Source organism: Eptesicus fuscus, chromosome 13 (assembly GCF_027574615.1).
Source record: "Eptesicus fuscus isolate TK198812 chromosome 13, DD_ASM_mEF_20220401, whole genome shotgun sequence".
NCBI classification, from domain to species: domain Eukaryota; kingdom Metazoa; phylum Chordata; class Mammalia; order Chiroptera; family Vespertilionidae; genus Eptesicus; species Eptesicus fuscus.
In genome coordinates, this window is record NC_072485.1 from 46176476 (window position 1) to 46190452 (window position 13977).

The following is a 13977-nucleotide window of genomic DNA, read 5'->3' on the forward strand; positions in this document are numbered from 1 at the left end:
GTGATATGCAAGTAGTTAGAAGTTGTCCTTGCTGATGACAAAGATAGAGATGGAGAGGAAAATTTTAGTGCAGGTGCTAAAATCCTCAAGGAATGAGGAATGGCAGGGAGATCAATGTGGCCTGGCAGACCGAAGGTGCCATAGTTGCAATGTCATGGATCTCATAGGAGGAAGTGTGTGGGATTGAGGAAGAAATAGACTATTAGATAGAAATCATTAACCCCATTTTAGAAATCATGAAATTGAGTCTCCGAGGGGTTAAGCTCAAACACCTCAAACTGAACCCTGGTCTCCTAGTTTAAAAGGTCACACCTAAGTTTTTCAAACTATTTAAATGAAGGACAATTTTCCCCCAAACCACCCATGAATAAATAATTTTTTATGTTTTTAAATATGTTTTTATTGATTTTAGACAAAGAGAAAGGGAAAAAGAGAGAGAGAGAAAAATATCGATGAGAGAGAATAAGAGAATCATTAATCGACTGCTTCCTGCATACCCCATACTGGGATTGAGCCCACAACCTGGGCATGTGCTGACTGGGAATCAAACCAGCATCCTTTCAGTGCATGAGAGGACAATGAACCAACTGAGCCACACCAGCCAGGGCAAAGGGACTGTTTTGTCTACAGAGATGGAATTCAAGCCCTGGTGGGAATGACTCTTGTCTCCATCTCTACAGCCAGATTTCTATTCCAGCAATTCATTGTCTAAATCTCTGGACAAAGCTTCCATCAGGATTCTTAAAAATACATCTTCATTAGCACCTAAGTTATGCCACCTTCCCTGACCAGCCCCTTAGATGCACAGTAAATCATTCTTTCTCCTATATTACTGAAGCAGCTTTTCCATTATTTCATTGTACTACTGCTGACACTGTGTGATAAATTCCATCTGGGTTGAAATTTGTTTGATTGTCTTGTGTTTTGGATAGCAGGGCCTCAATTTGATTTGGATGATTGGTTGATTACATTAGTGATTAAGTGAATGATGGGTTTGCTCTCAACTTCTCAGGCCTTATGGAGTACTGGCCATTGCCACTGTCCAAAAAGATGAATAATCTATAATAATAAAAGCATAATATGCTAATTAGACCATACATCCTTCCCAATGAAGCTGAGCCTGTGAGGAAAGCCCAGGTCCTGGGTGCCTGCTGGCAGCCAGAGGAAGACCTACTACTCTTGCACGAATTTCTTGCATCGGGCCTCTAGTTTAATTTAAGGCAGAAGAAGGATTGAGTAAGATGCAGATCTACTGGCGACCACCATTTTGAAGATTAGGGACCTGCTCCTTCTTATCCTGGTTTTGCAATTCACTCTGGTGTGAAAACAGGTATAGAAATAATGGATCTTAATGGTAACCTTTAGAGACATAGAAAGGAAGGTGGGGTACCTAATGTACCTGCTGTTGCCAGCTGGCTCAGGGGAATGTGGGTGCTTAGATAACTCAGAACATTTCCTGGGATTAGTCTGTTGGGGGGTGAGTAGAAAATACTTCCAAGACATTTAAATAGGGGACCATCCTGTGTATACTGAAATTCAGGGAGAATCGTCTTAATATTTTTTCTACAGCTAAATAGTCACTAAGTCAAAGTAATAGTTTTCTTCCTTACTATTCCCTATTTCAATTATAATGTTCCTTTTCATAGTGACCCAAAGGTTATTTTATTGGAAAGAAAACTGACGTCATCCTACTAACCCTAACAAAGTAGGAAGCTAATTGTTCTGAACATTTCCCATGGTCTGGGAGACCAAAAACTCTCTCCTTCACTTTCATTAATTAAGGGAGAAGGGATTCCAAAGGACACCATGACATCCTGATGCTCCTTTGGGAAGGACAGCCTGGCCTTAATGAGTCACCAGGCTCTACATGGTTTTCTGTACGAGAACCTTTTTCTCAATGGGGCAAGCAAAAACAGCCCTAAGAGATTTGTTCTGTTCTGTTAGAGCCTTCCTTTTCCTCCCACCACACACCCATAGATAGCCACCCTCATCCTCACAGCACGTGTGTAACTATGGTCCTTGATCAAGGGGAGCATTCAGTGGTCTACATTGTCCAGTATGCAACCTATAAAACTAAGTGGAAAACTTCTGCCTTATAAAATTCTCCTTGGAGTTCAGCCTCAAGCATTCTGGCTCTGAAGGTGAGTGCAACTGTTTTAATTGTTATTTGTTCAATGAGAAATTTAAAATAAAAGAAACTAATCAACTTAGCTCTTGACCTCTGTGGAGACTGTGGCCTCAGCAAGGGATGCACAGCAGAATGGTTACTCTAGACACCAAAACCAGGCTGCCCAGGTGTCGCAGGGCAGTGTGGATGGTCTGCAGCAGCCAGAGCCACTGCTATGCTTGTGTGACTGAAACTCTGAAAGGAAATCGTGAAGAAACCACCAGGTACTCAGGTTGGAGGCTCACAGTCCTATGCCTTCTAGTCCCCATGCATTGAGTGAAGGGATAGTTGAGAGTTAGAGTCCCTGCCCCAGGTGGGCAGCATGAATGGATGGCAAAGTGAAGAGCTCAAGAAAGAACCCTGGTAGCCAGTGGAGAAGAAGGGAATATCAAGAATCACATGTCGTATTATGCATCTCAATGACGTAGTCCAAAAGTATGAAGGCATCAGATATTGTACTTCCTGTCTTAATTTTGATTTGTGGTGAAAATCTCCTGCCATGTGTTGAAAGAAATCTATGTAGTTTTTAAAATCAAAAAAATTAACAAAGAAAATCCACCAACACTTCATTTTTACCTAATAAAAAATAGCCCTGCAGTGTGACCAAACACCTTTGGAAACTTTATAAATATCATGTCTTTTAATCTCACAACAAAGCTGCATTGCAGAAACAATTATTCCCATTTTACCAAAGAAAAAGCTGGGAGTCACAGAGATTGGCATGTTCGAGTTAAAACAGCTGGCCGGTGGGCGGCCTAGGAACTCTTTCCCCTTCATCTCCATGACTCTGGCAGCACGGACTGAGGCTCACACCATGTGCTCGGTGATGCAGGGGTGGCCCACAAATCCTGCTCGGTGCTTGGCCCCTTGCTCAGACCTGTGTATGTTCAGAGTCTGACAATGAGCACTCTGTGGGACCTTGAATGTGTGGAAAGGCCAAAGGAACAATAGATGCTTAAATGTCAGAAAGGAAAGGCAGTGGAGGCAAGCTAGCTGTATTTAAATGTGTCAGAGTTTTTCTATAGAAAGGTATAATTAAGCTCCAGGAGATGACTGATTAGGTGTAATGCTAGAGCTACCAGCAATGGCAGCAAACGGTCACTAGAGTAATTTAAATGCACATAATGAAATCAAAGAAGAGATAGAACACATTTTTAATGACCTGTAGGTTCTTAAATATTAGTTCATTAAACCTTACCATTCATTTATTCAAAGAACTAAGCCCCATTTTTGGAAATACAAAATGCTTTCTTATTCAGAAATAAGACATTTTTATGATATCTGGTAGTGATATTTACCATGTATGTAAGTGTTTAGAACTTTAAGAATGGAAATAATGTTGATAGCAGAAAATTGTGTTTCTTTGAAAATCAGAACTAACAAACTGAGTAGAAAACCTCAGTTTCATTTAACATGACCCTCAAAAGCACAAAAATTGCAAGGAAGCATATATAAGAAAATACATTTAGAAATGTAATCAGATAGATTAAGCTTCATGAATACCATGCTAAGGCATTTGACATATTTTCCATTTAGCATTTCAGATATGGAAATTTCTTAGGAAACTGGGATATATTTTATTGATAATATTGACTGAAATTGTAAATCAGGTAAATGGAATTATTATATGAGTAATGTCTTATTTCTGAATAAGAAAGCATTTAGTATTTCCATAATATATAAATACTAGTTACTTATGCCCCCAAAGTACAATAAATCAAATGGATTGTGAGGCATTGTTAAAGAATGTAGGTGAGTCTTTTTCTTTAGTTGTTAATTAGAGGAGAAAAAAAGAAAATGCATGCAAAAAGGATTTATAAATCTGTAGAATGTATCTGCAAGGATTTTTATTTAGCTGAAGTTAATGGAAAGATAAGATATGCATAAATAGTGAAATTTTCAGGTAAATTAAGTCCCAATTAAATTATTTTATAATATTTTTAATTATCACTTTTATTAATTGATTTCTTTAGAGAGAGAAAGGGAGGAAGAGAAGGAGATAGGAATGAGGGGGGAAGAGAGAGAGAGAGAGAGAGAGAGAGAGAGAGAGAGAGAGAGAGAGAGAGAGAGAGGGAGAGAGAGAGAGAGAGAAAAACACTGATGTGAGAGAAAAACATCTATCAGTTGCCTACACTATGTGCCCCAACCAAGGATAGAGCCCTAACTGGGTAGGTGCCCTGACCAGGACTCGAACCTGCCACCTTCCTGGGGTATATTGGATACCACTCCCAAAACAGCCACACCACACCAGCCTTACAATTATTTTCACACTTCTGTTTTCTCATTCTGATAAGCATATCTTTCTTTTCTAATTTTCACTGAATGTTTAGTATGCCCTGAAATGATTGCCTTACACTACTGTCTTCTCTTATTATTCATCAATAACCCTGCTTTTGCAGGACTGCCTCTAAACAGAGGAACTTTGCCTAGTGTCACACACAACACATGGAGAAGCATAAAAAATAAAAAATGAATACTCACATTTCCCTCCACAGGAATAATTCAAAGAGGACATGGAGGTTGGAAACCATACCAGTGTGACGGAGCTCATCCTTTTGGGGTTAACAGAAGAATCTACACTTAGTGTCATCTTCTTTGTGATATTCCTAGGAATCTATGCTGTCACCTTAATGGGCAATGTCAGCATAATCATGTTAATCAGTAGCAGTCCTCAGCTTCATACCCCAATGTACCTTTTCCTCTGCCATTTGGCCTTTGTTGACATATGGATATCCTCCTCAGTCACACCTGTCATGCTCATGGGCTTCCTGAGGAAAAGAATCTCTCTGTCTCTAGCTGGTTGTTTGGCTCAACTCTGTGCTGTGGTCAAGTTTGGGACGACTGAGTGCTTTCTGCTGGCTGTCATGGCCTATGACCGCTATGTGGCCATCTGCTCTCCACTGCTCTACTCTACCCACATGTCCCCCAGAATCTGCATTCTCTTAGTGGGGATGTGCTACTTGGGTGGATGTGTGAATGCTTGGACATTTACTGGCTGTTTATTGAGTGTGTCTTTCTGTGGACCAAATCAGGTAGATCACTTTTTCTGTGATTTCTCCCCTTTGTTAAAAATTTCCTGCTCCGATATCTCCATCATTGAAATTATCCCTTCCATCTCTTCTGGGTCCATTATCGTGGTCACAGTGTTTGTGATATCTCTCTCTTACATCTGCATCCTCATCACCATCCTGAAGATGCGTTCTGCTGAAGGGCGCCACAAGGCCTTCTCCACCTGCACCTCCCACCTCACTGCAGTTACTCTCTACTATGGAACTATTACCTTCATTTATGTCCTGCCCAAATCCAGCTACTCAACCGACCAGAACAAAGTGGTGTCTCTGTTCTACACGGTGGTGATCCCCATGTTAAACCCTCTTATCTACAGTCTGAGGAACAGAGATGTGAAAGATGCCCTGAGAAAGACAACTGTCAGATTGTGTCAGATATTCTTACCATGTCAGATGAACTGTAAGGTTTGTGTTTACCTGTATCACACTTAGGACCTACTAAATGCTGCCTAACCGATTGCTTAAATTCATACTTCTTCTAACTCATTTTATGCACTTATAAATCAGTTATTATGGCTGTAGTTATCAGTTATTAACACCTGTAGGTTTCATGTGCTTTTTCTTAATTAATTTATTTAGCAAACAATAATTTGCATTTACTGTGTTCCATGCCCTATTCTAAGCACATTAAGTTCACATAGTTGCAACTTATGTGGGGGTCAGTTGGGGGTGATCAGATATATTAGTTGGTTTATTTTTCACAAAAACCACATGAAGTAGTACTACTATTTCTATTTTACATGTAAATCACTTGGGGCACAGAGACATTAAGTAGATTGCTCAAAATCATGCAGCTAGGAGGTTGTGCATCCAGTGTTTGAATCCAGAAAGTCTGGGTCCAAAAACCACTATACCTCTCAATTTAGTTTTCACACCAATCCCATGATATTATAAATTTCCTTCAATTTACAGGTTAGAATGCTGAGTCTTAGGGAGATCCAGTAGGTTGTCTGGGAGATTCTAGAGAAATCAGATCCTCTTGTTCCATGCACTTAACCTATACTGTGATGCCATGAGCAGTCTAATGATTTCAGCTATTACTTTTCTAGAGGATTTGAGCTTTGCCAATTGGAAAATAATTTGAGTCAAAGACCAGTGACAAACATTAATGTCCATATATGTTTAGTTAAATAGATGGATAGATAGATAGATAGATAGATAGATAGATAGATAGATAGACAGACAGATAGATATAGGTAGATAGATGGATAGACAGATATATATAGATAGATATACAGAGAGAGAGAGAGAGGCAGCTAATCAATGATTCTCTTTCATCATTGATGTTTCTATTTGTCCCTCTCCCTTCCTCTCTCTGAAATCAATAAAAACATATTTTAAAAAAAGAAGATCTGAGATGATGGTTCATTGGCTAGTCAGTTGTAGTGTAGTTAGAAATTAACCTATTCAAGATATAGTTTAGGTGAAAGACCAAAAGGATTTGCTGATGGATTAGTATGGGAGGTTAAAAAAAAGTTTAATAATTTGAGGAAACCTCAGAAATTTTTAGCTTTGATTATTCTAAGTGGTGTGAATGCGATGTCACTAATTAGTTAAGGAAAAGTGATATTCCGGTTAGCTATTGCTGCATAACAAGTCACTCAAAACTTATGGCTTAAAACAAAATTATTCTTTTGTATTCCATTTTTTTTGTGAGTCAGAAATTCAGGTTAGGCTTGTCTCCTCCACAATAAATTAACAGGAGTCAATTAGTGATATTGAGGTGCACTCAGAAGCCTGGCACCTTGGCAAGGATGGTTTGAAATCCTCTCCCTCTCTACGTAGTCTTAGAGTCTTTCCATAGGTCTTACCAGCAAAGTCGTTGAATTTCTCACCTGTTGGCTCACACTCCAATAGCAAGTGTCCCAAGAGGCTAAAAAAGATTGTTCCCTATGACCTAACCTGAGGAGACCCAGAGCATCATTTCCACTCTCTTATATTGGCAATAAAATAATAAAATAAAATAAAATAAAATAATAAATAAAATAAATCACTAAAGCCAGTCCAGGTTTAAGGGGAGGGAAATTAGATCACATCTTTCAGTGACACATGAATATCAAAGACTTTGGAACCATCTCCAATTTACCATAATCCCTCTGACCACAATTACTTATCTACTTCCCATGTATCAAAATACATTTATACCTTCCTATATTTCCTCAAAACATTATGCCATTACAGCATTGGCATTGAGTTTCTCATCATGAGATCTAGATCAGGCATGGGTGAGGTTCCTTGTGCACAACTTCTTTTGATTTGCTGACCTAGGAACTAATGTGACAAGACATATGAATATGACTCCTACACATCTATCAGGTACTATTGATACAGGCATTGAAAGACTGCAGTAAATACTTTTCTTTTTTTTTTAATCAATATATTTTATTGATTTTTCACAGAGAGGAAGGGAGAGGGATAGAGAGCTAGAAACATCGATGAGAGAGAGACATCGACCAGCTGCCTCCTGCACACCCCTCACCGGGGGATGTGCCCGCAACCAATGTACATGCCCTTGACTGGAATCGAACCTGGGACCTTCTAGTCCGCAGACCGACACTCTATCCACTGAGCCAAACCGGTTTCGGCCAGTAAATACTTTTCATAAGGGAGGAATATGGGAGTCACCTAGCAGCACTGGCCCATGGAAATTGCAAAATCCAACTAGACACATGCTGCCATATATTTTAAAATCAGGATCTAGTTCTGGTTTTGCTAATAAGTATCTGTGGCTCTTGGCTCTGCCTTCTGAGCTTATATTTCAATCCTCTTAATCACCCTTCCTTTTACAGGGGGGGTGGGGGGAATCTGGTGTGAAAAGAGGAATAGAAATAATGGATCTTAATGGTAACCTTTAGAGACATAGAAAGGAAGGTGGGGTACCTAATGTACCTGCTGTTGCCAGCTGGCTCAGGGGAATGTGGGTGCTTAGATAACTCAGAACATTTCCTGGGATTATTCTGTTGGGGGGTGAGTAGAAAATACTTCCAAGACATTTAAATAGGGGACCATCCTGTGTATACTGAAATTCAGGGAGAATCGTCTTAATATTTTTTCTACAGCTAAATAGTCACTAAGTCAAAGTAATAGTTTTCTTGCTTACTATTCCCTACTTCAATTATAATGTTCCTTTTCATAGTGACCCAAAGGTTATTTTATTGGAAAGAAAACTGACGTCATCCTACTAACCCTAACAAAGTAGGAAGCTAATTGTTCTGAACGTTTCCCATGGTCTGGGAGACCAAAAACTCTCTCCTTCACTTTCATTAATTAAGGGAGAAGGGATTCCAAAGGACACCATGACATCCTGATGCTCCTTTGGGAAGGACAGCCTGGCCTTAATGAGTCACCAGGCTCTACATGGTTTTCTGTACGAGAACCTTTTTCTCAATGGGGCAAGCAAAAACAGCCCTAAGAGATTTGTTCTGTTCTGTTAGAGCCTTCCTTTTCCTCCCACCACACACACATAGGTAGCCACCCTCATCCTCACAGCATGTGTGTAACTATGGTCCTTGATCAAGGGGAGCATTCAGTGGTCTACATTGTCCAGTATGCAACCTATAAAACTAAGTGGAAAACTTCTGCCTTATAAAATTCTCCTTGGAGTTCAGCCTCAAGCATTCTGGCTCTGAAGGTGAGTGCAACTGTTTTAATTGTTATTTGTTCAATGAGAAATTTAAAATAAAAGAAACTAATCAACTTAGCTCTTGACCTCTGTGGAGACTGTGGCCTCAGCAAGGGATGCACAGCAGAATGGTTACTCTAGACACCAAAACCAGGCTGCCCAGGTGTCGCAGGGCAGTGTGGATGGTCTGCAGCAGCCAGAGCCACTGCTATGCTTGTGTGACTGAAACTCTGAAAGGAAATCGTGAAGAAACCACCAGGTACTCAGGTTGGAGGCTCACAGTCCTATGCCTTCTAGTCCCCATGCATTGAGTGAAGGGATAGTTGAGTGTTAGAGTCCCTGCCCCAGGTGGGCAGCATGAATGGATGGCAAAGTGAAGAGCTCAAGAAAGAACCCTGGTAGCCAGTGGAGAAGAAGGGAATATCAAGAATCACATGTCGTATTATGCATCTCAATGACGTAGTCCAAAAGTATGAAGGCATCAGATATTGTACTTCCTGTCTTAATTTTGATTTGTGGTGAAAATCTCCTGCCATGTGTTGAAAGAAAACCTATGTAGTTTTTCTCATCAAAAAAATTAACAAAGAAAATCCACCAACACTTCATTTTTACCTAATAAAAAATAGCCCTGCAGTGTGACCAAACACCTTTGGAAACTTTATAAATATCATGTCTTTTAATCTCACAACAAAGCTGCATTGCAGAAACAATTATTCCCATTTTACCAAAGAAAAAGCTGGGAGTCACAGAGATTGGCATGTTCGAGTTAAAACAGCTGGCCGGTGGGCGGCCTAGGAACTCTTTCCCCTTCATCTCCATGACTCTGCCAGCACGGACTGAGGCTCACACCATGTGCTCGGTGATGCAGGGGTGGCCCACAAATCCTGCTCGGTGCTTGGCCCCTTGCTCAGACCTGTGTATGTTCAGAGTCTGACAGTGAGCACTCTGTGGGACCTTGAATGTGTGGAAAGGCCAAAGGAACAATAGATGCTTAAATGTCAGAAAGGAAAGGCAGTGGAGGCAAGCTAGCTGTATTTAAATGTGTCAGAGTTTTTCTATAGAAAGGTATAATTAAGCTCCAGGAGATGACTGATTAGGTGTAATGCTAGAGCTACCAGCAATGGCAGCAAACGGTCACTAGAGTAATTTAAATGCACTTAATGAAATCAAAGAAGAGATAGAACACATTTTTAATGACCTGTAGGTTCTTAAATATTAGTTCATTAAACCTTACCATTCATTTATTCAAAGAACTAAGCCCCATTTTTGGAAATACTAAATGCTTTCTTATTCAGAAATAAGACATTTTTATGATATCTGGTAGTGATATTTACCATGTATATAAGTGTTTAGAACTTTAAGAATGGAAATAATGTTGATAGCAGAAAATTGTGTTTCTTTGAAAATCAGAACCAACAAACTGAGTAGAAAACCTCAGTTTCATTTAACATGACCCTCAAAAGCACAAAAATTGCAAGGAAGCATATATGGGAAAATACATTTAGAAATGTAATCAGATAGATTAAGCTTCATGAATACCATGCTAAGGCATTTGACATATTTTCCATTTAGCATTTCAGATAGGGAAATTTCTTAGGAAACTGGGATATATTTTATTGATAATATTGACTGAAATTGTAAATCATATAAATGGAATTATTATATGAGTAATGTCTTATTTCTGAATAAGAAAGCATTTAGTATTTCCAAAATATATAAATACTAGTTACTTATGCCCCCAAAGTACAATAAATCAAATGGATTGTGAGGCATTGTTAAAGATTTGTAGGTGAGTCTTTTTCTTTAGTTGTTAATTAGAGGAGAAAAAAAGAAAATGCATGCAAAAAGGATTTATAAATCTGTAGAATGTATCTGCAAGGATTTTTATTTAGCTGAAGTTAATGGAAAGATAAGATATGCATAAATAGTGAAATTTTCAGGTAAATTAAGTCCCAATTAAATTATTTTATAATATTTTTAATTATCACTTTTATTAATTGATTTCTTTAGAGAGAGAAAGGGAGGAAGAGAAGGAGATAGGAATGAGGGGGGGGGGAGAGAGAGAGAGAGAGAGAGAGAGAGAGAGAGAGAGAGAGAGAGGAGAGAAGAGAGAGAGAGAGAGAGAGAGAGAGAAAAACACTGATGTGAGAGAAAAACATCTTTCAGTTGCCTACACTATGTGCCCCAACCAAGGATAGAGCCCTAACTGGGTAGGTGCCCTGACCAGGACTCGAACCTGCCACCTTCTGGTATATGGGATACCACTCCCAAAACAGCCACACCAGCCAGGGCCCTTAAAATTATTATCACACTTCTGTTTTCTCATTCTGATAAGCATATCTTTCTTTTCTAATTTTCACTGAATGTTTAGTATGCCCTGAAATGATTGCCTTACACTACTGTCTTCTCTTATTATTCATCAATAACCCTGCTTTTGCAGGACTGCCTCTAAACAGAGGAACTTTGCCTGTGTCACACACAACACATGGAGAAGCATAAAAAATAAAAAATGAATACTCACATTTCCCTCCACAGGAATAATTCAAAGAGGACATGGAGGTTGGAAACCATACCAGTGTGACGGAGCTCATCCTTTTGGGGTTAACAGAAGAATCTACACTTAGTGTCATCTTCTTTGTGATATTCCTAGGAATCTATGCTGTCACCTTAATGGGCAATGTCAGCATAATCATGTTAATCAGTAGCAGTCCTCAGCTTCATACCCCAATGTACCTTTTCCTCTGCCATTTGGCCTTTGTTGACATATGGATATCCTCCTCAGTCACACCTGTCATGCTCATGGGCTTCCTGAGGAAAAGAATCTCTCTGTCTCTAGCTGGCTGTGTGGCTCAACTCTGTGCTGTGGTCAAGTTTGGGACGACTGAGTGCTTTCTGCTGGCTGTCATGGCCTATGACCGCTATGTGGCCATCTGCTCTCCACTGCTCTACTCTACCCACATGTCCCCCAGAATCTGCATTCTCTTAGTGGGGATGTGCTACTTGGGTGGATGTGTGAATGCTTGGACATTTACTGGCTGTTTATTGAGTGTGTCTTTCTGTGGACCAAATCAGGTAGATCACTTTTTCTGTGATTTCTCCCCTTTGTTAAAAATTTCCTGCTCCGATATCTCCATCATTGAAATTATCCCTTCCATCTCTTCTGGGTCCATTATCGTGGTCACAGTGTTTGTGATATCTCTCTCTTACATCTGCATCCTCATCACCATCCTGAAGATGCGTTCTGCTGAAGGGCGCCACAAGGCCTTCTCCACCTGCACCTCCCACCTCACTGCAGTTACTCTGTACTATGGAACTATTACCTTCATTTATGTCCTGCCCAAATCCAGCTACTCAACCGACCAGAACAAAGTGGTGTCTCTGTTCTACACGGTGGTGATCCCCATGTTAAACCCTCTTATCTACAGTCTGAGGAACAGAGATGTGAAAGATGCCCTGAGAAAGACAACTGTCAGATTGTGTTCTTAGGATCTATTCTTACCATGTCAGATGAACTGTAAGGTTTGTGTTTACCTGTATCACACTTAGGACCTACTAAATGCTGCCTAACCGATTGCTTAAATTCATACTTCTTCTAACTCATTTTATGCACTTATAAATCAGTTATTATGGCTGTAGTTATCAGTTATTAACACCTGTAGGTTTCATGGGCTTTTTCTTAATTAATTTATTTAGCAAACAATAATTTGCATTTACTGTGTTCCATGCCCTATTCTAAGCACATTAAGTTCACATAGTTGCAACTTATGTGGGGGTCAGTTGGGGGTGATCAGATATATTAGTTGGTTTATTTTTCACAAAAACCACATGAAGTAGTACTACTATTCCTATTTTACATGTAAATCACTTGGGGCACAGAGACATTAAGTAGATTGCTCAAAATCATGCAGCTAGGAGGTTGTGCATCCAGTGTTTGAATCCAGAAAGTCTGGGTCCAAAAACCACTATACCTCTCAATTTAGTTTTCACACCAATCCCATGATATTATAAATTTTCTTCAATTTACAGGTTAGAATGCTGAGTCTTAGGGAGATCCAGTAGGTTGTCTGGGAGATTCTAGAGAAATCAAGTCCTCTTGTTCCATGCACTTAACCTATACTGTGATGCCATGAGCAGTCTAATGATTTCAGCTATTACTTTTCTAGAGGATTTGAGCTTTGCCAATTGGAAAATAATTTGAGTCAAAGACCAGTGACAAAAATTAATGTTCATATATGTTTAGTTAAATAGATGGATAGATGGATGGATAGATAGATAGATAGATAGATAGATAGGTAGATAGACAGACAGATAGATATAGGTAGATAGATGGATAGACAGATATATATAGATAGATATACAGAGAGAGAGAGAGAGAGAGAGAGAGAGAGAGAGAGAGAGGCAGCTAATCAATGATTCTCTTTCATCATTGATGTTTCTATTTGTCCCTCTCCCTTCCTCTCTCTGAAATCAATAAAAACATATTTTAAAAAAAGAAGATCTGAGATGATGGTTCATTGGCTAGTCAGTTGTAGTGTAGTTAGAAATTAACCTATTCAAGATATAGTTTAGGTGAAAGACCAAAAGGATTTGCTGATGGATTAGTATGGGAGGTTAAAAAAAAGTTTAATAATTTGAGGAAACCTCAGAAATTTTTAGCTTTGATTATTCTAAGTGGTGTGAATGCGATGTCACTAATTAGTTAAGGAAAAGTGATATTCCGGTTAGCTATTGCTGCATAACAAGTCACTCAAAACTTATGGCTTAAAACAAAATTATTCTTTTGTATTCCATTTTCTTTGTGAGTCAGAAATTCAGGTTGGGCTTGTCTCCTCCACAAGAAATTAACAGGAGTCAATTAGTGATATTGAGGTGCACTCAGAAGCCTGGCACCTTGGCAAGGATGGCTTGAAATCCTCTCCCTCTCTACGTAGTCTTAGAGTCTTTCCATAGGTCTTACCAGCAAAGTCGTTGAATTTCTCACCTGTTGGCTCACACTCCAATAGCAAGTGTCCCAAGAGGCTAAAAAAGATTGTTCCCTATGACCTAACCTGAGGAGACCGAGAGCATCATTTCCACTGTCTTATATTGGCAATAAAATAATAAAATAAAATAAAATAATA

At 39.3% G+C, this 13977-nt stretch overlaps 2 protein-coding genes across 2 annotated transcripts; both read left to right on the forward strand.

Moving 5' to 3' along the window:
* Positions 1-4654: 4654 nt before the first annotated feature.
* On the forward strand, positions 4655-5667 carry LOC129151311 (olfactory receptor 491-like). The gene has a single exon (XM_054725682.1). It carries the CDS (start codon positions 4681-4683, stop codon positions 5665-5667), a length of 987 nt encoding a protein of 328 aa, XP_054581657.1. The 5' UTR covers positions 4655-4680.
* A 5717-nt stretch (positions 5668-11384) lies between these two features.
* On the forward strand, positions 11385-12343 carry LOC129151081 (olfactory receptor 491-like). Its single transcript, XM_054724741.1, has one exon. It carries the CDS (start codon positions 11411-11413, stop codon positions 12341-12343), a length of 933 nt encoding a protein of 310 aa, XP_054580716.1. The 5' UTR covers positions 11385-11410.
* Positions 12344-13977: the final 1634 nt, after the last annotated feature.